We start from the raw sequence: 20,709 nt of genomic DNA on the forward strand, positions 1-20,709 counted from the left end.
TTGACTGTCAAATTCCTACAAACTTGATGGAGTGTGTGTTTTTAGTGATATGGGCGATTGTTTCAAACAAAGGGCGACCGTTTTAAGGAAAAAAGGGTGTCTGACCAGCAAATTTGATTAACAAAACTGAGCTCGTAATCAAAATAGGCAACCAACGAAACGGTGTGGCATACTTCTTAATGCATTCCTGTCGTGTGAATGTAAGTGGAGAAGTGTTGAGGTTATGCCAAAAAGCCATATACGTTCGTAATTTATATAGGAAAAACTGTGTAATAATTTTGGTATTAGTTTGTAAAATTACCACACACAAGTGTACAGAGTGTTTTCTTCTTTTTGTACACTGCATGCTTTCTGTTGAGTATTTGCTAAGGATTTTTTAGCGGTTAGTTAGATAGGCAATATACGGGGTGTGCACGCACCCCATCGATGTGAAAAACTTAAATGTATGAATGTTAAATGGATGTTTTAAAGGAAATATTTGTTCTTCCGCATTTCTTGACATAGTTATACTAAGTGTAATAAATATAATATTTGTCAGAGTTTAATATATTGACGAGAATTTTTATCTGTTTTGTACTTGCTGAGATTTTTGTAATTTTTGAATGTTATGAGTAAAAGGGCGACCGTTTAAACGGGTCGCCCTTTAACGTCACTTTCGTCTTCTATATGTAATTATTATATTAGCTCTCCCGCTTGCGCTCTAAGTTTTATCGACGTTCTTCCATGTTATGGATTTGAAAGCCAAAAAAAAAAAAACAAAAAAATTGACAGGAATTGACAATACAATTTTCGTTTTTTCCTACCGATACACACATATCCAATTTGCGGCGCTTCTCGTTGATTTTAGGTAATTGCTGTTTATCCCACTTATAGAAAATTATTTTATAAAAATGAAAACCTTGTAAGCAAAATTTAGTAGAGCATTTAACTAATTGTACGACGTAACTTTAGGATATCAAAATTTCCGTTTTTTTCCCGTCTTTTTCTTCTTGTAGAAGGAAGAAGGGTGGGAGCTGAACAGTGCACAACAAACAGTTTCCTAAACTATACAGGGTGTGTCCCAGTTTTAATTATTTTCATTACGTGTGACGCTGTTAAGCTCCGGCTCCCCTCCCCCCTCCCATTAAACCACGTAAACTTAATAATTAAAAAAAAAACAAGTGATAAAACTTTAGTACTGTACATATTTATTTTAAACAAAAATATTTAAAATCTAAATGTAATTATTCTATATATAAATATTTAATTGACGCGACGACGTTTCGAGAGTGGGGGTTCTTTTGACCCTCCTCAGGGTGTAACCGTCGGTTTTTTTTTTTGTTTTATTTTTTAAACAAATTATATTTCAAAATATTTACGTTTTTCATGTGAAGTTATACAACATGGATGTCTTGTCGACCGACGAGATATGTTCGCTAGCTTGTATTTTCGCTCAGTGCAAAAATAAACGTTCCTGTTAAAATTTTAATTGGTGTTTCTTTTTTTTTATTGTCCTTTTCAGCCTTACTTGGAAGGTATAGAATGAGCTTGTAAACCGTATTAAACTGTTGTCAAAACCTTCAAAAATTGGATCTTCTAACCAGGAATATAGAAGTAGCAGGAGGTAAGTTTATTATTCTTGACAATTGGTGAATTAAGATTAACTGAACTGAAATTTGCCTTGTTTCTGCTCAAGGACGGTAAACAGTAAAGGATTGCTCGATTGGCCGATTTTGTTACTCCCTTACTTGACAACTTACGTCAAAATGTCATAGAAAACAAAATATAGATCAGATTTCAAGGTTTCCAAAAGTATCCCCACATGAGTTGATTGATAACTCCGTTTGGACGCGATTATATTGTAAATATTTTTCAGATTTCATGTAAATCTTAATCCGGCCTAGTTCCTGGCAAAGAAATGGTTAAAATGTTAAATTTCAGGTCCAACTCTGTTAGTTTTTGAGATATCAAAAAACCGACTGCACCAACGTCTTTTCCGGGAAATTTTAACATAAAATGACACCGAGACGTCAACTGTAACTTGATAAATAAAAAAGTTGTATTTTTTTACAGTTCCAGGCCGCCATTTTGAATTTTCTGTCAAAATATTGACTTGCACCTCATTTTAAAGGAAATTTCACGTAGTTTCAATAAGTGACAGACAAAATGGCTTTCCTGGCCGCCATTTTGAATTTTCTGTCAGAATATTGACTTGCACCTCATTTTAAAGGAAATTTCACGTAATTTCAAGAAATGACAGACAAAATGGTTTTCCAGGTCGCCATATTGAATTTTCTGTCAAAATATTGATTTGCACCTCATTTTAAAGGAAATATTGCGTAGTTTCAAGAAATGACAGACAAAATGGCGTTCCAGGCCGTTGTCTAGTTGACAAATCACATTTTTTGCTTTGTTTAAAAATTGTTTCAAATTAAATTTGAGTATTGAAAATCGTCACGTGACCATTTGCACATTAAAAGGAGTCACGTAATTTAAAAAAATCTCAGTTCAAACTGAAAAACGGTCACGTGACCCTTTAAACGTTATTTCGCTATTTACAGTCACGTGACCTTCAGGATTTCGGTTTGACATTAAAAAAGAGTCTCGTGACTTTTAAAAAAATATTTCATTTTTGAAAATCATCACGTGACCATGTGCACATTATAAGGAGTCAGGTGACTCTTCAAATAATACTTTGACATCTACAACAGTCACATGACCTTTAGGATTTCATTTTGACGTTAGAATAATTGAAAATTGTCACGTGGCCATTTGCACTGTAAAGAGGGTCACGTGTCTTTAAAAATATCAGTTTAAACTAAAAAACGATTACGTGATTCTTCAAATAACATTTAAAACTGTCATGTGACATTATAAACTCATTTTTCATCACATTTTTAATCTTAAAACAGTCACGTGATCTTCAGGATCTGTTTTGACGTTAAAAAAGAGTCCTGTGACTTCTGATCTTTATTATCGAGGTAAATTTAATATTCTTGACAGTTGGGGAATTAAGATCAACTAAAATTTACCTCATCGCGTTTCTACCCTCCTGATGGTGTCCGGTTTTTCTGTAAAAATTAGATTTTCTTGAGAATATGATGAAAATAAAGAGTAAAAGAGGATATTTAAAAAAAGGAGTAATAAAAACAACTTTCTCATTTTATAAAATATAAAATACTTGTTCACATTAATAGAGTGCGTTCAGAATAAAGAGGGCCACTATGGGGATCTTGAAAACGGCTAGAGATACCAATCTGGTTAAATAAACAATAATTTAATTGAATTAAAAGCAAAATTTAATCAAGGTGGTCATTTTTACTAATTTTGACCTAAAGAACTGGAATCCAGTGTCTGTTTTACTGTAACTCCCATCCTTATGTCGCTAACCTTGTAATTAGGACGTTAATTACTTTAAAAGTTTGTTTATATTGCAAAGAATATTTTATTGTCATTTTCTATGAAAAGTTTCAAAATTGTTTATATTTAACGAACCAACATTTATAAGAGTAAAAGGGCGTTTTTGCGCCTTACTCCACGTCCTTTCGAAATCCCTTCCGTTTAATCAACGTCTCCCGGAAATATATCAAACGGGATTTAGTACCGTGTAAGGACCAATCCCGGGGAAGAAGTTTTTCAAGTTGTTTCGTCGTTTTTTACTTCCGCCCCGCTTGCAAACGCGCTAATCAAATCGCCATCTACCCATCCGAGAATTTTACCATTTTCTCCTAAACCAAGTCGTGCACGCCACTGAGTTTTCCCTCCCCCAGTTAAATAATACATTCTTGCGGTGGAAAACTCTACGGAAATTACCGAGGGCAAACAATATACCGTTTGTGCATCTCTAAATTGAGATTTAGCCTCCACTTAACCAAACCGAGAATATTGGAATTACGACTTATTTGAATTGCATCGATTGATTTATTATTAGGTTCCCACCTTTTCATTCTCCAAATAAAGGAATGGATTTCAAATAAGTTGGAACACTCTGCTTTAATTGTCTTGATAATAAGTTTTGTTCGATTACAATCCACTGTTGTTTAAGTCGAAGAAACTTCTGCACAAAAGATACAATTCTGTTTGAATGCAAATTGTATTTTATTTAATTTTCAGCTTGCAACACTGTAAAGGCTAGTTGACAGTTCAGTCAAAATCCAAAGCCATTTTGACAGATAACACGTCCATTTTGAATAAATGTCAATTTGTTACAATGGTGGGTCAAATACCACTCCATAGATCTATAAAACTACAAAACCAGTAGTTAATACAGTTGTTGACTATAGTAAATGTTTATTGATAGTTTCATGAGTAGAAATTGGACAGTCGTGAGGTGTATTTGTTAATTTTAATCATATTTCAATCTGTCATAAACTTGAAAACTGTCAAAATGGTTTTTAGAGCTCTATGAGCAAGATTTTTGACAGATATGACCAGTAAAGTAGTCAGAGTGTCAAATAGCACTAAAAATTAAAAAGAACATGCTCAAAAGCAATATAGTTGCAGAACAAATGTCACGTCACAATAATGTAATTTGACTGTTGGTCAAATGGATGATGAATAAGTTTGGGTGGCCTTTCGGCAAAGAAAATAAAATTGTGACTGTCACAATGAATCTGTCGATATTTAGCAATTTGAACTAAACAAAACCCTACTAGTAACATAATATTGCGGTACGGAAAGCTGATCTACTAAGCATTCGGCCATTTGAATTTGATTACAGTATCCGATGGCAATGTTGCACGTTCGTATTGTCCGAGAACGGGCCTTTTAGAGATTTCCAGCTCGGGTGGGGATAATCAAATAAAGATCCCAAGATTGTGGAGATCCTGGGAGCGTTCGTGGTGTAAATGAGAAAGCGAAGCGCCCGCCCCACTTTAAATTCGACTGCATTTTGTGTTAATCTAATACCGAGGGCTTTTGTTGAGCTCTAGCTTACCAGGGGCGGCGTTTTCCAAGTTTCCCTAGACTTACTAAGTAAAATCTCAAATGGAGTCTTAAAGGAGTGTTCGATAAAGTTTTTTGTTTAGAAAACAAATTGATACGCCACTGGGGTGGTTGAATTCATCCGAACCGCCCTGGAAGCAAATGTAATTCGGTTCTAGAAATTACTCTCGACCAAATTGTGCAAACAATACCTGCAATTTATTCCGTTCGTGTGGGGCCGGTGTGCGAATTTGGAAAATTGCAACTTCACCGGTTTTTTCTCTCATTATTCAATTAACAATTAACTTTGTGCGTTCAGCTTGAGTTGCACTAACCGAGTTAACAACGTTGAATAAGGAATATCTACCCGAAACCCAAACGGATAATTCCCCTTGAAGACGCTTTCGGATAATTTTCGTTTCCTTTGTTTTCGTTACAATAATAGTTAAGCTCCCTCTGGTTCGTATATACCCGAGTTCCTGTTGAAAATTCAATTTCTGATTTTCGGTTTGCTAGCTGGAGGCTGAACAGTGTGCCTTATTACCTCCCAGTCGATTTTCTTCGGTTAAGCTTGTATAATACGTTAAATCTGTATTTAAAACGGTCGCCCTTTTTGGGTATAATAGGAAAAGCAACAAGGTTACTTTAACATTAGTTGTACAGACAGAAGAACGAAAAACAGTTTCATTTTGTTTTGCCTAGCTCTGAAAGTATAACAAAATATCAATCAAAGACAAGATACTGACAGAACCATTTACAGGATGTTCACTTGAAAATAATTCATCAATACAGAGTTCCTAATTCCTATATGGATCACCCTGTAGTTTAACTTTACACTATTTTTGATCCACCGTTTAATAATTAGTTAAAAACCGACTTGCTTTGACCATCATCTACATGGGCAGTATTTGCGTAAATCACTGTACAGTGGGTAGTTTGTGATTGGTCCAAAGAAAGCAGCAAGCTAAAAGCTGCTTTTTTTGACCAATCACAAACTACGAACAGTAGGAAACTTCAAATTATCAGAAAGAAGAGTGAACAGTTTTGCAAACCATTGCTCCAGACAAATAAGTGACACGCGTCCTATTCTATCAAAACCGATATAGTCGGAGAACAGAAAATCCACTGAATTAGAGAATTATTGGACCACCCTTAAATTGGTTTTACTAGCAAAAATTGACAACTTACCTGAAAGTTGGCTTGCTTCAGATACTTCTCACTTTTTGTAGTACACTAGGAATATTTCTAATTAATTACTTTGGTAATTCCAAACTATACAACAATACTTACTTTTCCACTCTCCATTCCTTCCTGGATCTTACTGAGTATATGACACTCTCCATTCTTCAGCAATACACTCTTTTCTGTGCAAGGAAAAAAGCGGATTGGGAGGGGAAGGTGAGAGTGAACACACCCTGGTAAAAACAAATATTTTTTATTCTTCCAAGTAAATATTTCTGTATTTAATACATACAATAACCGTTTGGCGCCAGCGGAGGCGTGTAATGACTAGACTGGTCCAAATCCGCGTTTTACCAACAATAATATAATGTTATGTTCCGGACCGTTTTTTCAAAATGTTTGGCCGTTAAAATCCTCGAATTTTGCATCCCTGGAATCAGGTACAAATACTATCACACAACGTATTATAGAATCAGATCAAGTCGGCTCACAAAAAACAAGTCGTTGCCGTTTTTTTTAGAGGAAAGTACAATATACAGCTTAGAAAACGTCGAAAAATACTCTTATTTTTTTCAATAAATATTGACCAATTGCCATTTTAACTATCTATAAAGAACTTCGGTAGTTTTTTTAAAGCGGAAAAGTTGGCACCGAAGCGCTGAAACACTGAACAACACTATAAGACCGCCCCCGGGAAAAATACGGGGACTCGATCCAAAAATATGGCTACTCTTCAAAAATCAACAAGGAAACCGCATAATCGGTCAGATCCAAACAACACCGGAGGTCACTCGAACAAAAACTATCACAAAAATCGTCATGGACGTATCAAAACATTAAATTACATACTGGTCGTCTTAGGAAACATCTTCATCACCGAACTGGTGAGCGCGATGGGATCGGTTTGAGTTGTGCCTGAAAAACGCTAACATCCAACCAAATAGTTGGGACAAAAATCGATGGAGTGCTTACCGCCATGTCGTTCGTGGTACTCCTGAAAACACGGTACTATGCACAGGTTCGTCTGGCATTCAGGACAGTGGTACTTGGTTTTACGTCTCAGTATACGACCGTGATTGTCTACAGTGTTCCAGCAGTAGTTGCAGCCCAACGCCGATCCTGGACGTATCATTGGACAGTGGCTGGATCGCATTCCAACGTTCTGAAATATGATTTTCTAAATGTTATTTATGCGCCAAAACTGAATCAATATAAAGCTCTAGTTAGCTTGATCAATAAACCTGGAGAACAATGTGGGACTACGTGATCAGTCGTGCTCCAATCAGTTTACCAAAACTTGAACAAAACAACAAAACCAAACTACTGAAACCTGTGAAACAACTTGATTTACCTTCAGACAACGAAAGTGACTGTAGCAGTACTAGTGAAGGTAGGCAAACCTACCCTAAATTGGCTATTTTTATAAGAACCACCAAACTTCCCAGGTATTCCCGATGCTTTTACGGAATACCACAAAACCAGTTTCCTACTACCCAAATCTGGTACAAGGCAACGGTTTTACACGAAACGCGAAGCGGACCGAAAAACATTTGAATTGTTTAGTGAGGATTTCAGGAAAACACTAAAAAAAATCAGGGAGGAGCAACACATCCAGGAAAATCTTACCAAAGAAACTGATGAGGACGTGGAACAGGAACTTTCAGGCAAAAACAATTATCACTTCTTGAAAAGAAAAAATCAAGTTACTACAGATATAATCAGAGTTGAAGTTCAGTCACACACAAGCGAATTATCCTCTGGTAAGTGTTACTTTTAGCTCCACAAAGATGATTGAAAAGTTTTAGATTCAGGTATTTGGAACATGATCAGAGCCAACCAAAGGGACTATTTCTCGGCCAGTCCACCTCACTATCATCTCTACAACGATGAAGGTCCAGACCATTACCTGAAACGCCCTCTGGTAGAGTGGAACGAACTCGAATCTTCACGAGGAAAGTGTTTGGATTGGCTGAAGAATGCAAACGAATAATTTAGATCAATGGTTCATGTCGGTTTTAACATTGACTGTACCAAGTTATTACCAAACATTGATAAAACAACAGTAGTAGTAGTGTATACAGGGTCAAAACGTTAAAAATTATATATTAACCAAAAAATAGTTACCTGTGGAGAGGATGCACTCCTTTTTAACTCCTCATTCCTCACCCTGACAATTGGGGTGGAAGCAACTTCAGCGGCGTCCCCATAACCGGCAATAGAATCACCGACGACCATCTCAGGACTGACGGGCCTTTCGGCCCCACTGTGCGGCACCAATTGGATATGCAGGGGCGGCGACAGAGGCTGAAACGTTTAATCTGCTCGCCAATGTACCACCTACCGACAAAACACACACTCACCGGTTTAATTTCACTAGGTAACAGTGGATGGGAGTGCTGCTTGACAAGGCCGCCCGGTACAGAGAGTAGATTGCCGGGGGGCGGCGAATGGGCGGGCAAAGGGTCGGAATGTTGCCGTTCCACCCGTCCTAGATGAGGTACGTTTAGGTAATGCAACGTGGGCAGGTCCGTGTCGCTGGGTTGGCTCGAATCGCTTTCCCGCTTTATACGGCGTTGACGCATAAGAAATCGTCCTCGTTTCGTGCCCATCGGTGGTTGGTTTTGTTGGAGAATTTGGTCCACCGTCGCCTTATCTAGAGTCAAATATTAAAAATATTGCTGAAAACACCTGGTTCCAACAAGACTCCTGTAATATTAGAAGAGTGGATTTAAGAAGAAAAATCCATACAAACTCTGCTAATTTCAAATGTATTTCAATTTCAAACAAAACACCATTGGTACACTAAAATGTTTTTTCTCTTATATTTGGTATGAAGCAATTTATAGTTGGATATGGGACAAAAACACTTCAACAATGAAATAAACAACTATAAAAATATATACACAGAGAAAACCTAATCAACACAATACAGTAACAAACAACAAATGCAAATAAAACGAATATGGCACGTACACCACCAATGAGATTCTACCATTTGAATAGTCGAGAATTGTTTACTCAGTCTGCGCAAGATTCAATCACATTTGTTCAAAATTGATGCTATGAAAATTAATTCCCTGCCCATTGATTAAAGAGGGATCTAGGTACTTGGGCCTGTGTAGAACCGGGCCCAAATCGACCGGTTTTCCTTCGAAAAATGTGCCGCTAATTAATGCTACCGGATGTCCGGAGGTGGCGCACACCACCTGCTCACCACCCTCCCCGCTGAGTTTTGGGTATTCCTGCTTTAAAAACATTCCCTCCTCGCCTGGTTGTCCGCCCATTTGTGGTTCAATTTTTTGTTGTTGTTCTCCCCCACTTTGTTCCTGTTTCCGGTTTTTGATGCTCAACCGGAAATTGGGATAGCCCCGTTTTTTATACTCTAACCATAAAGTACGATTATTTACGCCGTACATCCGAGCAGCCTTACAAAACCCAATCCCTCCAAAACGTACAGCTTCCAGCGCCTTAATAAAGTTTTCCTCACTTTGAGGGTTTAAGCTGCGTTTACGTTTCAAGATTTGCGGTGGTGAGTTGCCTATCTGCGGCTGATATGAGGGCACGCCTTCGTCAATAGGGGGCTTCAAGTTGGAAGAAAGAGGCTCCGTTGAAGGAGGCGGTGCCTGCTCAGTGGGTGTGCTGGAGCACGCTCCGTAGTAGTTCTGGTCCAGCATATTCCATTGCATCCCTGTAACGGGGTCAGGGGGTCAAGGAACCTGCGATATGGACACGCGCAAGACTAAGCTCAACGGCAGTGGTGAATGAGCCAGTGGGAGATGAGAATGGAAAGGTGAGAGAAAGAAGGAATGATATGAAAGTCGACAAAGCAAACGAATGTCGGAAGTAACAGCAAAAAATGCGCTCTCAAGGCCTGGGAGTCACATTGAGCTTAGCCTTGTAGGTCGATATCGCTCGGGGAACGGGATTGAAAGGATCATTTCCCAACTGCGGTTGAATCTTAGCCTTCACGCTAAAACCCGAAAGAAACACAAACCTAACCCCCACTCACCTATAGCAGATTGTTGTTGCTGTTGTTGTGACGAACCCGGTATCTCCGACGGAGTCTCCTCAATACTGCTATGACCAATGCTAACCTCCTGCTGCTGGTGCTGGGGCACCTGCTGCAACCAACCATACTCATTCAAATCTTAACAATCGCTTCCATTCAAGAACTCACCAGAGTGATCTGATGCAGTGTGTCACTGTCGCCGCTTTCGTGCGAGCTGCCCCGATGTAAATCGGAACCCTCCCCGCTGTGTTGTTTACTTTTTAAACCCACGTTGCTATCGGAGGAATAATCCCCCGGGTCGGTTTTTATTACCGACCCCAGGATATTTTGACTGAGAAGGAGCTCTCCTTGAGGACCTTCCACGGTATCGCACCGATCACCGGAACCAGATCCGGAGGATGACTTTCGTAGCCTTTTTCTGTTTAAATTTATAATAAATAGCAATCTAAGCTCCAGAGCATTCAAGATTTATGAAATATTTGTTCATTCAACACACAAAAAAATATGTAAATGTTTGAAATGCTTTAAACTATGTTCTCCAGGTGTACCTTAAAGGGGCTTTCTGAAGGGACCCTTCAAAAACTTGGTCTGCAAGCTTTTTTTTAAATTAGAAAAATTTCTGTGTTTAGCAATCAACTAGCTCTTTCTTAGAGTAACTAAATATGTTATATTTACAAAAATCACTAAATTACATTAAAACCATAATGTTTTTGTATTTTAATTCTAAATACTAGATAAACTAAAACTTCTTTTGTAGCTATAGTTTTGCTTGTAGCCCTCCTCAGAATTGGACAGACATAATAATTTATAATATTAAAAGTACACTAACCTTCTTGTTCCTGGACTCATAGGACAAGGTGATGGGGTTGAAGCTTGCATTACACCACCTTCACCACTCCAACTACTCTCCTGAGGGGCCAACAGCTCAGTTTTCTCCATTGAGGAGTTGTGTGTTTTGCTCAAAGTCTGCTCCACTGGAATCTCAGCCAAACCCTTAATTTTCAACATTTCCGCCGTTTTGAGTATGTAAGGCAATTGTTCCTGGGACACATTCACTTCTCCATAATACATAAAATCCACCATAATTTTCAAGTCCACAAACTTGACGTCTTTCAGTATGACTATGGGGTGTTGACAAGGATTGATTGTGAATAGTGACTGGAAATATGAGCTGCATGCAGACAGGACAACTTTGTGTGCTTGTAAGTGTTTTCCTTCAGCTGCCAGGGTAACGTCCACCAATGATTCGCTGTTTAGTAGACTGGAGAAGACTGAAATGAAGTTTGGTTGGTGGTTGTTCCAGCGTAAACAGTACTGTTGCATGGTCATGGTTGTGGATTGTCTGCAGCAAAAGGTTGTGTTGTATAACAAGCGTATAAAACAGTGCTAGTAGGTTTATAAGATACGTAAACACCACCGGGAGCCTTTTACGTAGTTAATCAATATTTAAATGTATACCTTCAGGCTGACCCCTGAAATATAACCTTGAAATTTCCGACCGCTTTGGCGGGGCCCCCAAAGGGTTGAAGGGCTGATCGAGGATGCTAATAGGGCACTTACGGTTACAGGTTGCTTTACACCAATGGCGGAGGGCCAATCCGTTCAAAATTGCTGAAAAAACGCCGAAAATTTGGTGTTCAAACACTGCACAAAACAAACCCGACCATTTTTATTTTTGTGAGTGACGTAATGGTTTACGTCATTTGTTTTTTTGATTGCCCATTTATGAGTGGGCCGCGTTTGCACCGTGACACTGCGAGTGCGAGAGAGATGGATACAACCGAGAATGACGTTGGTTGGTGCATGAATCAGTCGGTAAGGATGGTTGCCTAGTTTATATTGTACAGGGGGGTATTGATAAGTGGTGCAAATAATTTCGTAGAATTTTTATTATCAAAAAAAGCCTGCAACAGCTAAACTCAGTGACTTTCAAACGAATAACAGTAAAGTGGCTGAAAAAGTACAAAAAACCGTCCGCACAAACCAAAACAGTTATACAATATACACCATATAAAGCTCAAAAACGTCAAAATCCACCCTTTAAAACAGGGTGATCTCCTTGGGGACGTGGTCGTTGCTGACCAGCCAGCTGCTCCCACTTTTAGCATTCTGCAACACCTCAATCAAAGCTTTACTGAGTTTGTCAGGCCTGTAACAATTTAACACTTAACATAGCATAAGGTAAGTTTGCATGTGCATTAAAAGCCTTTTTTTGACCAATTACAAACTATAGCCTGGTGCATGTAAACTTTAGGGCTGGTTGCACAAAATAATTTCCGAATAACCGTTAATCCAGCTTGGAACAACCATTTAAAACACGTACATAACAGGGGAATTCCCCGCCGTGTCTCTGATCCAAGCCTGTTCGTATTCGCCGCTCAAAATTCGTCTGCGCGGATCACCAGCCACCTCGGCTTCGGTGGGGGTGGGACAGAGCGACAGCACCCTCACCCCCGTCAAATTCACGTGGTAAGGGTCGCCGTAGCAACGGGTCAGGGCCGCCACCGCCTGTTTTGTGGCTGTGTAAACCTGTGGCAAACCCAAGCTACAGTTTGACAGTTTTTAGGGTTAAGACAACTTGTCAAGAAGAGAGTTTCTATATGAACACCGAAACAAATGATAACTAGCACGTACAGGTAAAGACACCAGAGGAGTTTTGCAACAACTAGAACCGGCGTTGACCACCACACCCCCAGGTCCCCCTCGGTCTTTGCCCAAGAAACGAAATGCCAGCAAAAGGCCTCTGATTACTCCATTCTAAAAATTAACGGAAATCATTCCAAAGTTTCAGTAATAATTTTCAATAGAGTTTACCAGGTTAACGTCCACTTCTAGCTCCCATAAACGGTCGTTCATCACTGAAGCGTTATTTATCACTATGTCCACCCCGCCCAATTGGGATATCGTAGTCTGGAATGCCTCTACAAGATTTTTTTTGTATATTTGTATCAAAATGTTTACTAAACATACCTTCGAATTGCATGTAATCAGTGACGTCACAAGGAATAAAAATCACTCTGTCTTTTACATTTTTAGAGAGCTGGTGCAGCAAATCCTCCCCGGCTTCTGCGTTTATGTCGCATATGGACACCTAAAAAAACATGTGTGAAGTAAAGACCGGAAACTGAGCAAAAAAGCACCTTGCAGCCCTGCTTGAACAGCTCCTTGCAATACTCTTTACCGTGGCCGGAGGCTCCGCCCGTAACTAAAGCCACTTTACCCTTTAAATCCATTATTTTGTTTGAATTTAAACTTTTTATATTCACTTAGAAATTACAGGTTCATAGTCTACTATTCTATTTGGGTCTGGGTGGATTGTGAGTCAAAAAGGCCGCACCCTCGACAAAGCGTCGCGACGCCCTCGAAGGGTGTACGAACTATGTTACAGGGGTATAATAACAATTACCAACTACCATAAATATGACTTTGTGTAGTTACTGTAATTTGTCTAAAAAAATATTGTTACACTCTAGCACTGATCAGAAAAGGAGAATCGAAAGTAATATACAAAAATTAGAGTGATTTTTGGCTGGTGTTCCAGTTGACGTAGTTTGGAAACGCCCCTGGTAAGTTAGTTGGGCGATCAATACGTAACTTGCAACAACGCACGCTAGATGGAGATTGCTGTCATAACCCCACGCACTGTTGCCACTCCTAACATATTATCCTTCAATACCCAATTAAGTTTAAAGGTTTTAGCTGATTTTAGATTGGTTTATCCAGGTGAATTAAAAAGAAACTAAACATCCTAACCACAAATCAAATAACCGTAAATTTACTAGATTGCTTTAAAGTTTTAAGATCATCTCATAATGGTAATTAGCAATCTTTTTATTCAAAGGATTACAAAATCTGGCAACGTGTAAACTGTAGGGGACAGTGACAGTTACTGCAAAACGTCAAACGGTTTTTCGTGTAGTTGACAGTTGGAGTTTTCTGTGTTATGTTGTGCGTGAAGATATAGGAGTTTTCTTTGAGAAAAACCTGGTAAAACTGGGTTTTCGTGGTGATTTGCGTCCGCTTGGACTTTACGTGTAAAACCCGAAAGTCCCGGACATTGAACAGGGTGACAATCGGACTGGCGCCACATCAAAACCCTACCCAAAACATCGTTTTCTGGGAGGTAAATAAACCTGTGAGTGCCTATTTGAGGAAAAAAAATACTACAAGTGGCAGGCAAACGGAAGTGAGTACTGCTGTTTCGTAATAGTGACCGAATTTCTTAGTTTAGTTCCGGTTTTAAGTTGTTTTGAGGACTGGCACAGTTTGGGGTCACTCACAAGCCCTAGGGCCCTAGGGATCGCTTAAAACTTTGACAGCTTTTTGTACATGCACTGGTCCAGTCCATAACATTATTTATACCCACAGACAATACAAAATGATTAAATTGATAATTTTTCTAATCTCCTCGACCTTCAGAAGGATGGCGCCAGTCCAGTTTTCAGCAACATTCCTACCGGTCCACCTCACAAATTACGTTTTTCTTGATAACGCGTCATTACATAAAAAATCACAGCCAGGCCAATTTGAATGTATTTTTGGAGACATTTTTCCAAGACAGGAAGCACTATATCATTTGGCGTGACGCTGCCAACTCTAGATGATATGAGGATGTGTGTAGGTGTGGGTCAGTCCAGGACATTTCAAATTTTAATAGTGTCACTTCACAGTTTTTGATTATTAAAAAGTGTGTATGTCTGGTCCACCTATAAATAACCAATAAACTTGAACTCCTTTAATTTGGTAACCTTGGAACAGAATTTCAAAATATTTGGGTCAGGTTTGTCATTACATTCCCAACTCTCCATTCTGATGTTTTTGGAGTTTGTTTAATTATGCTAATTAGGTACCCACATGTTGATTGTGTGTGATTTTTTAAGGCTGTTATTTGCTTTTTTATTGCCGATGGTATGCTAAAAGTTTCAAGCAAGGTTATGACCAGAAAAATGTTATTTTTCTAGACTAAATCTGTGGTTGAACTGTAAGTTAATAGTGTGAACCAGCAAATTTTTATTTAGGCACTTAATTAGAATAATCAGCTTTAGATTTCAGTAATCCTTTAATAATCACTTGGCAGCTAAATAATAAATATTGGCAGAAGAAAAGTTGCATAATTAAATTATCTGACAATTTTAGTACTAATTGCAGCTTTCAATGTTAATTAAGATCAATTTTCTCTTCCATCAGTTGCCATTATAAGGGTTAATGCTACTAATTGGCTACAAAGTACATCAGTTGAATCACCTTGATAGACATTTTTCCTTAAATCTGTTACAAAATTCATGACAAGGTTGTAAGGGAGCAAGTAAACCACAAACTAGTAATTTTCTGGAATAGAGTGGGGGAGGTCACTTAAGCCTTTCCATCAAGGCTGATGAATTCAAGGGCTTTGAATCCCGCCGAACCGGGACGGAAATAAATCCGGGACCCCATCGAAACGTAACCTGGATCCAACAATTCGACTACTACTAATGAGAAACTATTTTTAGTCTGGATTTCCCCTTGCCCCCCGTTTTGATGAGTGCGCCAGTCCAAATAAACTGGGGCTCCCATTGAATAACTTGTTTCATTGAGAGTTTTTCTCCTGTTTTTTTCCAGACCGCGAGTTTCGAAATCAGAGTGATGGGACCATCGTCGGGAATTAGTGGCAGCAGGTGGTAGCCCAAGGACCAAACAGGTGAGAGTTTTGCTTTGAAACCAAACGATGAAAGCTGATGGTGAAACTTAAGCGTGCGGATCTCGTTAGATATTAATAAAACCGGATTAATTAAATTTAATATTATAAGTGTAGCCTGCCTGGGTGAAAGTGGTCTATGTATAGTGCCGTTGTAACGGGATCGGAAATCAACATTGCAAATTTCAAGTGCGACCGGCGTTCTAGTCGTTGTAATGGAAATTGGCGAAAAATCAACAAAAAGTTAAATACCACCGTGGGTTTAAAAAGCCTTATGTCTCCTGACTGAACAGAGATGAACCTCGTTGACCTTTTGATTAGCGTCATACTTTCTATGCTGGCTGGTGATGTTTTTGTTTCAAACTTGAAAGACACTCAGAAGTTTGCTAACAAAGATATTATTTGTCTAGATAATTGCCATAAACAACCAAAAAAGAAAACAAATCTTATATAGTTTGCTTATAAAACAAACTGATAAGCAAAATTTGTCATGAAAAGAGGAAAACTCTATTTCAGTGTCATCATGCGACGCAGCTTGCATCGAATAGGGGGCGCCGCCACTAACAACGGTTCCTCAGAGCTACCCAGTCCATTACTCAGGTAATTCACTTCACTCCACACCTTGTACAAATTTTTACACTCCAATTTGTTTGGACTCTTATACAGATCGTATGACGGCAAAATAGCCGGTCTCTACGACTTGGAGGAGACGTTAGGACGCGGCCATTTCGCCGTTGTCAAACTGGCCAGGCATGTGTTCACCGGCGAAAAAGTGGCCGTAAAAGTGATCGACAAGAGTAAACTAGACGACGTCTCCAAAGCTCATTTGTTTCAAGAGGTTAGTTGAGCTGCTCCAAGTCGGTCGAAAGTTAACCGGGGTTGGTTTAGGTGCGATGCATGAAGCTTGTGCAACATCCCAACGTGGTGCGGCTGTACGAAGTGATCGACACTGCGACGAAGCTGTATTTGATCTTGGAACTTGGGGACGGTGGGGATTTGTACGAGTATATCATCAGGCATGAGCAAGGGTTGCCTGAGGAGAAGGCCAAGGACTACTTTCGGTTAGTTTTCAGTTTAGCCTGTTCCTTTTTCTGTGATTGACTTTTCTGTGATTACAGGCAAATCGTTAAGGCCATCTCCTATTGTCATCAACTGCACGTAGTACATCGTGATTTGAAGCCTGAAAATGTGGTTTTCTTCAAGAAGCTTGGAATCGTTAAGTTGACTGACTTTGGGTTTAGCAACAAGTTTTGTCCTGGCCAAAAGCTGGAGACTTCATGTGGCAGTTTGGCGTATTCAGCCCCAGAAATCCTGCTTGGGGATTCCTACGATGCTCCTGCAGTTGGTAAGTTGTACAATTAATTAATTTTCAATTGTCTACTTTGTTTGATGATCAGATATTTGGTCCCTTGGAGTAATTCTCTACATGCTGGTGTGTGGTCAGGCTCCTTTCCAAGAAGCCAACGACTCGGAAACGTTGACCATGATTATGGATTGCAAGTACAATGTACCTGGTCACGTTTCTTCTGAGTGTAGAGAGTGAGTTTTCGTTTTGAGTTTGCAATACCAACCACACTAGAAATGTGAACTTGCAGTTTGATCTCGAGAATGTTGGTCCGTAATCCTGAGAAGCGTGCCACTTTGAAAGAAATCTCCCTCCATCCATGGCTGGTTAACGGTAATGAAGAGAACACGGGCGTTGATGTTCTAGCTTTGCCGCTTATATCCCGCGAGAATTTGACTGAGGAAGACCACAATTTTATAGTGCAGAAGATTGTTAATGGTAATATAGCCACCAAGGAGGAGGTTCAGGAATGTCTGGACAAAAACGAGTACAACCACATCACAGCTACCTACTATCTCCTAGCTGAAAGGAAACTAAGGGCAAAACGACTAGAGGTGGCTAACAAAACCAAAAGACCTGAAAATTTAGCAGTATCCAAAACTCTCGGCCCTCCAAAAAGAGATAAAGGGGCTGGAGCCTCTAACCCTGGCTTGCTCAACGTTCCTCGTACCCCTGGAGATGTACCTCAGGTAAGTGTCTCACTGTACCTGCTTGGGCTTTGGTTACAATTTTCTTTGCAGAGATCACGCAAGTGTAGTATAGTCCAGGAGGATGAAGAAGAAGAAGACATATCCGCGGACCGTGAAGAATTGGGTTCACCCTTGAACAGGCGTGGTTCACGTTCAGAGGGGCGTCTAAACTTGGCACTACAAGAGAGATTGTCTGAAAGTGAAAGACGAAAACCTTCTTGCGAAAAGGTATCATCAGAACTTGAAAAACCCGCCAAAATCAGCTGGCAAACTACAAAGAGCGCCAGCGTTTGCAATCCCTGTGACGAACCCGACACAATCCCCACTACGACCATCACGGACTCGTCCACCATCACGATACCAATCATCACGACCAGTGAACCTACAGACTGTTCCGTTTTACCCAAATACAAAACGATGCCGTCACCTGGACCTGCGCCGTTGAACGAGATTTTTGAGGAGGGCGTGGACGACGCGACCCGGCCTCAAACGGGAGCGCGGTTTGTCAAACGCACGCCCTACGAGCAAAGGCGAAGCAAATTCCACAAGTCACGGACGGCGTCGTGCAGTTCGTCGGATGCAAGCGATGACGACAGTGAAAAGAGGAAGAAAAGGGCGCACAAATTGAATCCGACGCCCACCAAGCCGATTCAGGGACGTCGGGACAGCTACGACGATAGTAGTGACTCACAGGTAAGCATTCAGATTTGTCCTCCAAATTCTCTCTATTAAAATGTTAGCCATTATGTTGCAAAGTTTTATTATTTTTTTATCTGACACCAGCTACATTGAGTCGACAAAACGGTCTTGACTTAAAGAAAGGAAAGGATTTATTATTTATATTTTAAGTAATTCTGTCTGTTTAAGTTTAAAAAAACTAAGAATATCTACAGGAGCCTGGCACAGGCGCAGGGACAGGTACCACTCCCCATATGGGCGGGTCCTTAACAGTCACCTCCCACTCGACTGGCGGAGGAGGATCAAACGATAACAGTAGTAACGACAAGGGGAGTGGGACAAAGGAGGGCGGTCGTAAAAATGCTGGCAACGCTGCCATCATGATTGGTCGGAGACATAAAGCTAGTCGTCGACGTAGCGGCGAAACCCGACTCAGAGAGAGCCAATCACTGAACCGGATAAGTGAGGTGCAAGAAGACAACACTCACACCCTAGTCATATCGACCACAGTGGTGGCAACCACGCCCAAAGTTAAAGGGATTGGTGCGCGAATTCTGCAAGGTTTGTCCATGTCTGCGCGAAAACATTCCCAAGAGGAAGGGGGTAAGAGTAGTCAGCACGTGTCGAGAAAAGACACGGTGAAGAGTTTAGAGCCGGAGGCCCCCAAACTAGCACCTGGCGACAAGAAAAAGTTACGCATCCTGGGAAAATACTTTCAAGTAAATAAACCACTCACTCAAATGTTTTCAGTGACTAAACTTGGTTGTAGGTTCACAAAAAACTCTGCATTCCGTTGCCAGTGATATTCAACAAGAACGCGAGGCTCTACAAGGCGCAGTCGTGCGGATCACTAGCGCGGGACAAAATCAACAAAACCGAACCGACCTTGCGGTGTCGGCAACGTGCAGTCAGCGTGTTCAGGAATAGTTTAGGCCCGGATGACTTGAACCAAAACGACGCGCGCCGTAAATCTGCTACAGTGGTCCAGCTAAACAATGTGTGCAACGAGCTGACCGGTATGTGCGCCATACATCTGGGCCAGACGTCCAAGTGCAGTTTCTGTTAATGTTTATAAGACTGGTAAGTTTAGGGGCGGAGTGGAAGGAGGCGTGGTTTGTAATTGTCACTTTATTTGTTCTTTCTGTTTGTACGTTGATGTTAGTGATTGAATTCATGTAACCTTGTTTAGACTGGCTGGTTTTACAAAACGAAAACTGTCGCGAAAATATCAAAACTATCCAAATTTCTCATTAAGAGTAGAAACGCCTTTAACCACTTTATACAAAAGAAATCATAAAACAAAAATTAGTGTTATAACAAGAGAAATATTAATAGTAATAGTTTATTGTTATGCAAGTACTGTTACCGCATGTATTGATTATAAAGTAGATATTTAAACAGGGTGTCCCACAACTCTGAAAAAAACACAATATTCGACTGGTAGTAAGAATATTTCAGATGTTGCCAAACTTGTTGCGTATACCTCGGGCCACTCTGTACAGGTAAAACTAACGAAATAAACACACAGGCGGCTTCTTGTCGACAAAGACTGATTTCGCCTTCGTCTAATTTATTTTTAACATACACACGTGAATGTGCAATAGGGTTTTGTCTTAGCAAAAACAAATCAAGCGCAGTTGACTGAGGGTTTTTTTTTATCCTTATCATCAACATTATGAAACTAAGTAAGAACTTATTATTAACAATATAAATACATGTTTAAGGGATATTTTGTAAGAGCCAAATAATAGTTTCATCAACGTTCGTATCAACCCATAGCTAGAGTACCTAACAGATAAATATATTATTATATAAAAGAATCTCTATTATATGTATACATACATATATGATAGTTGAATTAGTACGGAGTGGAGGGGTGGAACCCCGTGGCACCTTTTTTTTTAAGAAAAACGGCGTTGTTGCCGGTTTTTTCGGTATGTGCCGTGCACAACTGTATTTTTGTTTTATTGCACGTTTTGAGTTTTTGTAAAGTTTGTCTAACTTCCTGAAGAGTGCGCGTACGTTTGACTGTGTCATATGCGTGGTGTATGGATCGTTATTTTTGAGGTTTTTATTTTAGATGCTATTCATTGATGTCAAGCTGGTCTTGCGTTAGTAATAGTGGCCTCCGTGTATGCATTCTTATGTGCACAACTCTTTTTTTGTCTGAATAAACATTTACTACATATATTATAGTGTATTATTTTTTTCAATAATTATTAGAGACGCT

General features: G+C 39.8%; 4 protein-coding genes across 12 annotated transcripts; 2 read left to right on the forward strand and 2 right to left on the reverse strand.

Annotated features, from left to right (window-relative positions):
- Positions 1–6,321: 6,321 nt before the first annotated feature.
- On the reverse strand, positions 6,322–11,838 carry BtbVII (BTB-protein-VII). 8 transcript variants are annotated; one of them, XM_081983195.1, is made up of 9 exons: positions 11,654–11,835; positions 11,552–11,565; positions 10,923–11,435; positions 10,262–10,511; positions 10,094–10,205; positions 8,445–8,737; positions 8,209–8,388; positions 7,057–7,246; positions 6,322–6,514 (listed from the first exon to the last, which is right to left on the reverse strand). In XM_081983195.1, exons 3-9 carry the CDS (start codon positions 11,420–11,422, stop codon positions 6,435–6,437), a joined length of 1,605 nt encoding a protein of 534 aa, XP_081839321.1. In that variant the 5' UTR covers positions 11,423–11,435; positions 11,552–11,565; positions 11,654–11,835; the 3' UTR covers positions 6,322–6,434. The 8 variants fall into 8 exon arrangements, with proteins under 8 accessions (XP_081839321.1, XP_081839322.1, XP_081839320.1 ...); XM_081983196.1 differs by having other exon boundaries at positions 10,094–10,202; positions 11,552–11,838; XM_081983194.1 differs by lacking the exon at positions 11,552–11,565 and having other exon boundaries at positions 11,654–11,833.
- LOC145731463 (uncharacterized) lies at positions 7,254–8,199 on the forward strand. Its single transcript, XM_081983273.1, has 3 exons — positions 7,254–7,474; positions 7,530–7,844; positions 7,890–8,199. The coding sequence occupies exons 1-3, from the start codon at positions 7,336–7,338 to the stop codon at positions 8,072–8,074; spliced, it is 639 nt and encodes a 212-aa protein (XP_081839399.1). The 5' UTR covers positions 7,254–7,335; the 3' UTR covers positions 8,075–8,199.
- Positions 11,839–11,964: 126 nt separating the features above from the next.
- LOC145731453 (15-hydroxyprostaglandin dehydrogenase [NAD(+)]-like) lies at positions 11,965–13,599 on the reverse strand. Its single transcript, XM_081983255.1, has 6 exons — positions 13,234–13,599; positions 13,064–13,184; positions 12,908–13,014; positions 12,728–12,850; positions 12,417–12,622; positions 11,965–12,242 (listed from the first exon to the last, which is right to left on the reverse strand). The coding sequence occupies exons 1-6, from the start codon at positions 13,324–13,326 to the stop codon at positions 12,134–12,136; spliced, it is 759 nt and encodes a 252-aa protein (XP_081839381.1). The 5' UTR covers positions 13,327–13,599; the 3' UTR covers positions 11,965–12,133.
- Positions 13,600–14,000: 401 nt separating this feature from the next.
- Positions 14,001–20,667, forward strand: Snrk (SNF related kinase). Of its 2 annotated transcripts, XM_081983159.1 has the most exons (11): positions 14,001–14,279; positions 15,692–15,770; positions 16,284–16,367; positions 16,434–16,605; positions 16,656–16,828; positions 16,886–17,112; positions 17,165–17,306; positions 17,363–17,801; positions 17,853–18,494; positions 18,695–19,198; positions 19,249–20,667. In XM_081983159.1, the coding sequence occupies exons 3-11, from the start codon at positions 16,291–16,293 to the stop codon at positions 19,543–19,545; spliced, it is 2,673 nt and encodes an 890-aa protein (XP_081839285.1). In that variant the 5' UTR covers positions 14,001–14,279; positions 15,692–15,770; positions 16,284–16,290; the 3' UTR covers positions 19,546–20,667. The 2 variants fall into 2 exon arrangements, with proteins under 2 accessions (XP_081839285.1, XP_081839286.1); XM_081983160.1 differs by lacking the exon at positions 15,692–15,770.
- Positions 20,668–20,709: the final 42 nt, after the last annotated feature.

The sequence above is a fragment of the Ips typographus genome, linkage group LG7, assembly GCF_016097725.1.
Source record: "Ips typographus isolate SLU linkage group LG7, UJ_Ityp_2.0, whole genome shotgun sequence".
NCBI classification, from domain to species: Eukaryota; Metazoa; Arthropoda; class Insecta; order Coleoptera; family Curculionidae; genus Ips; species Ips typographus.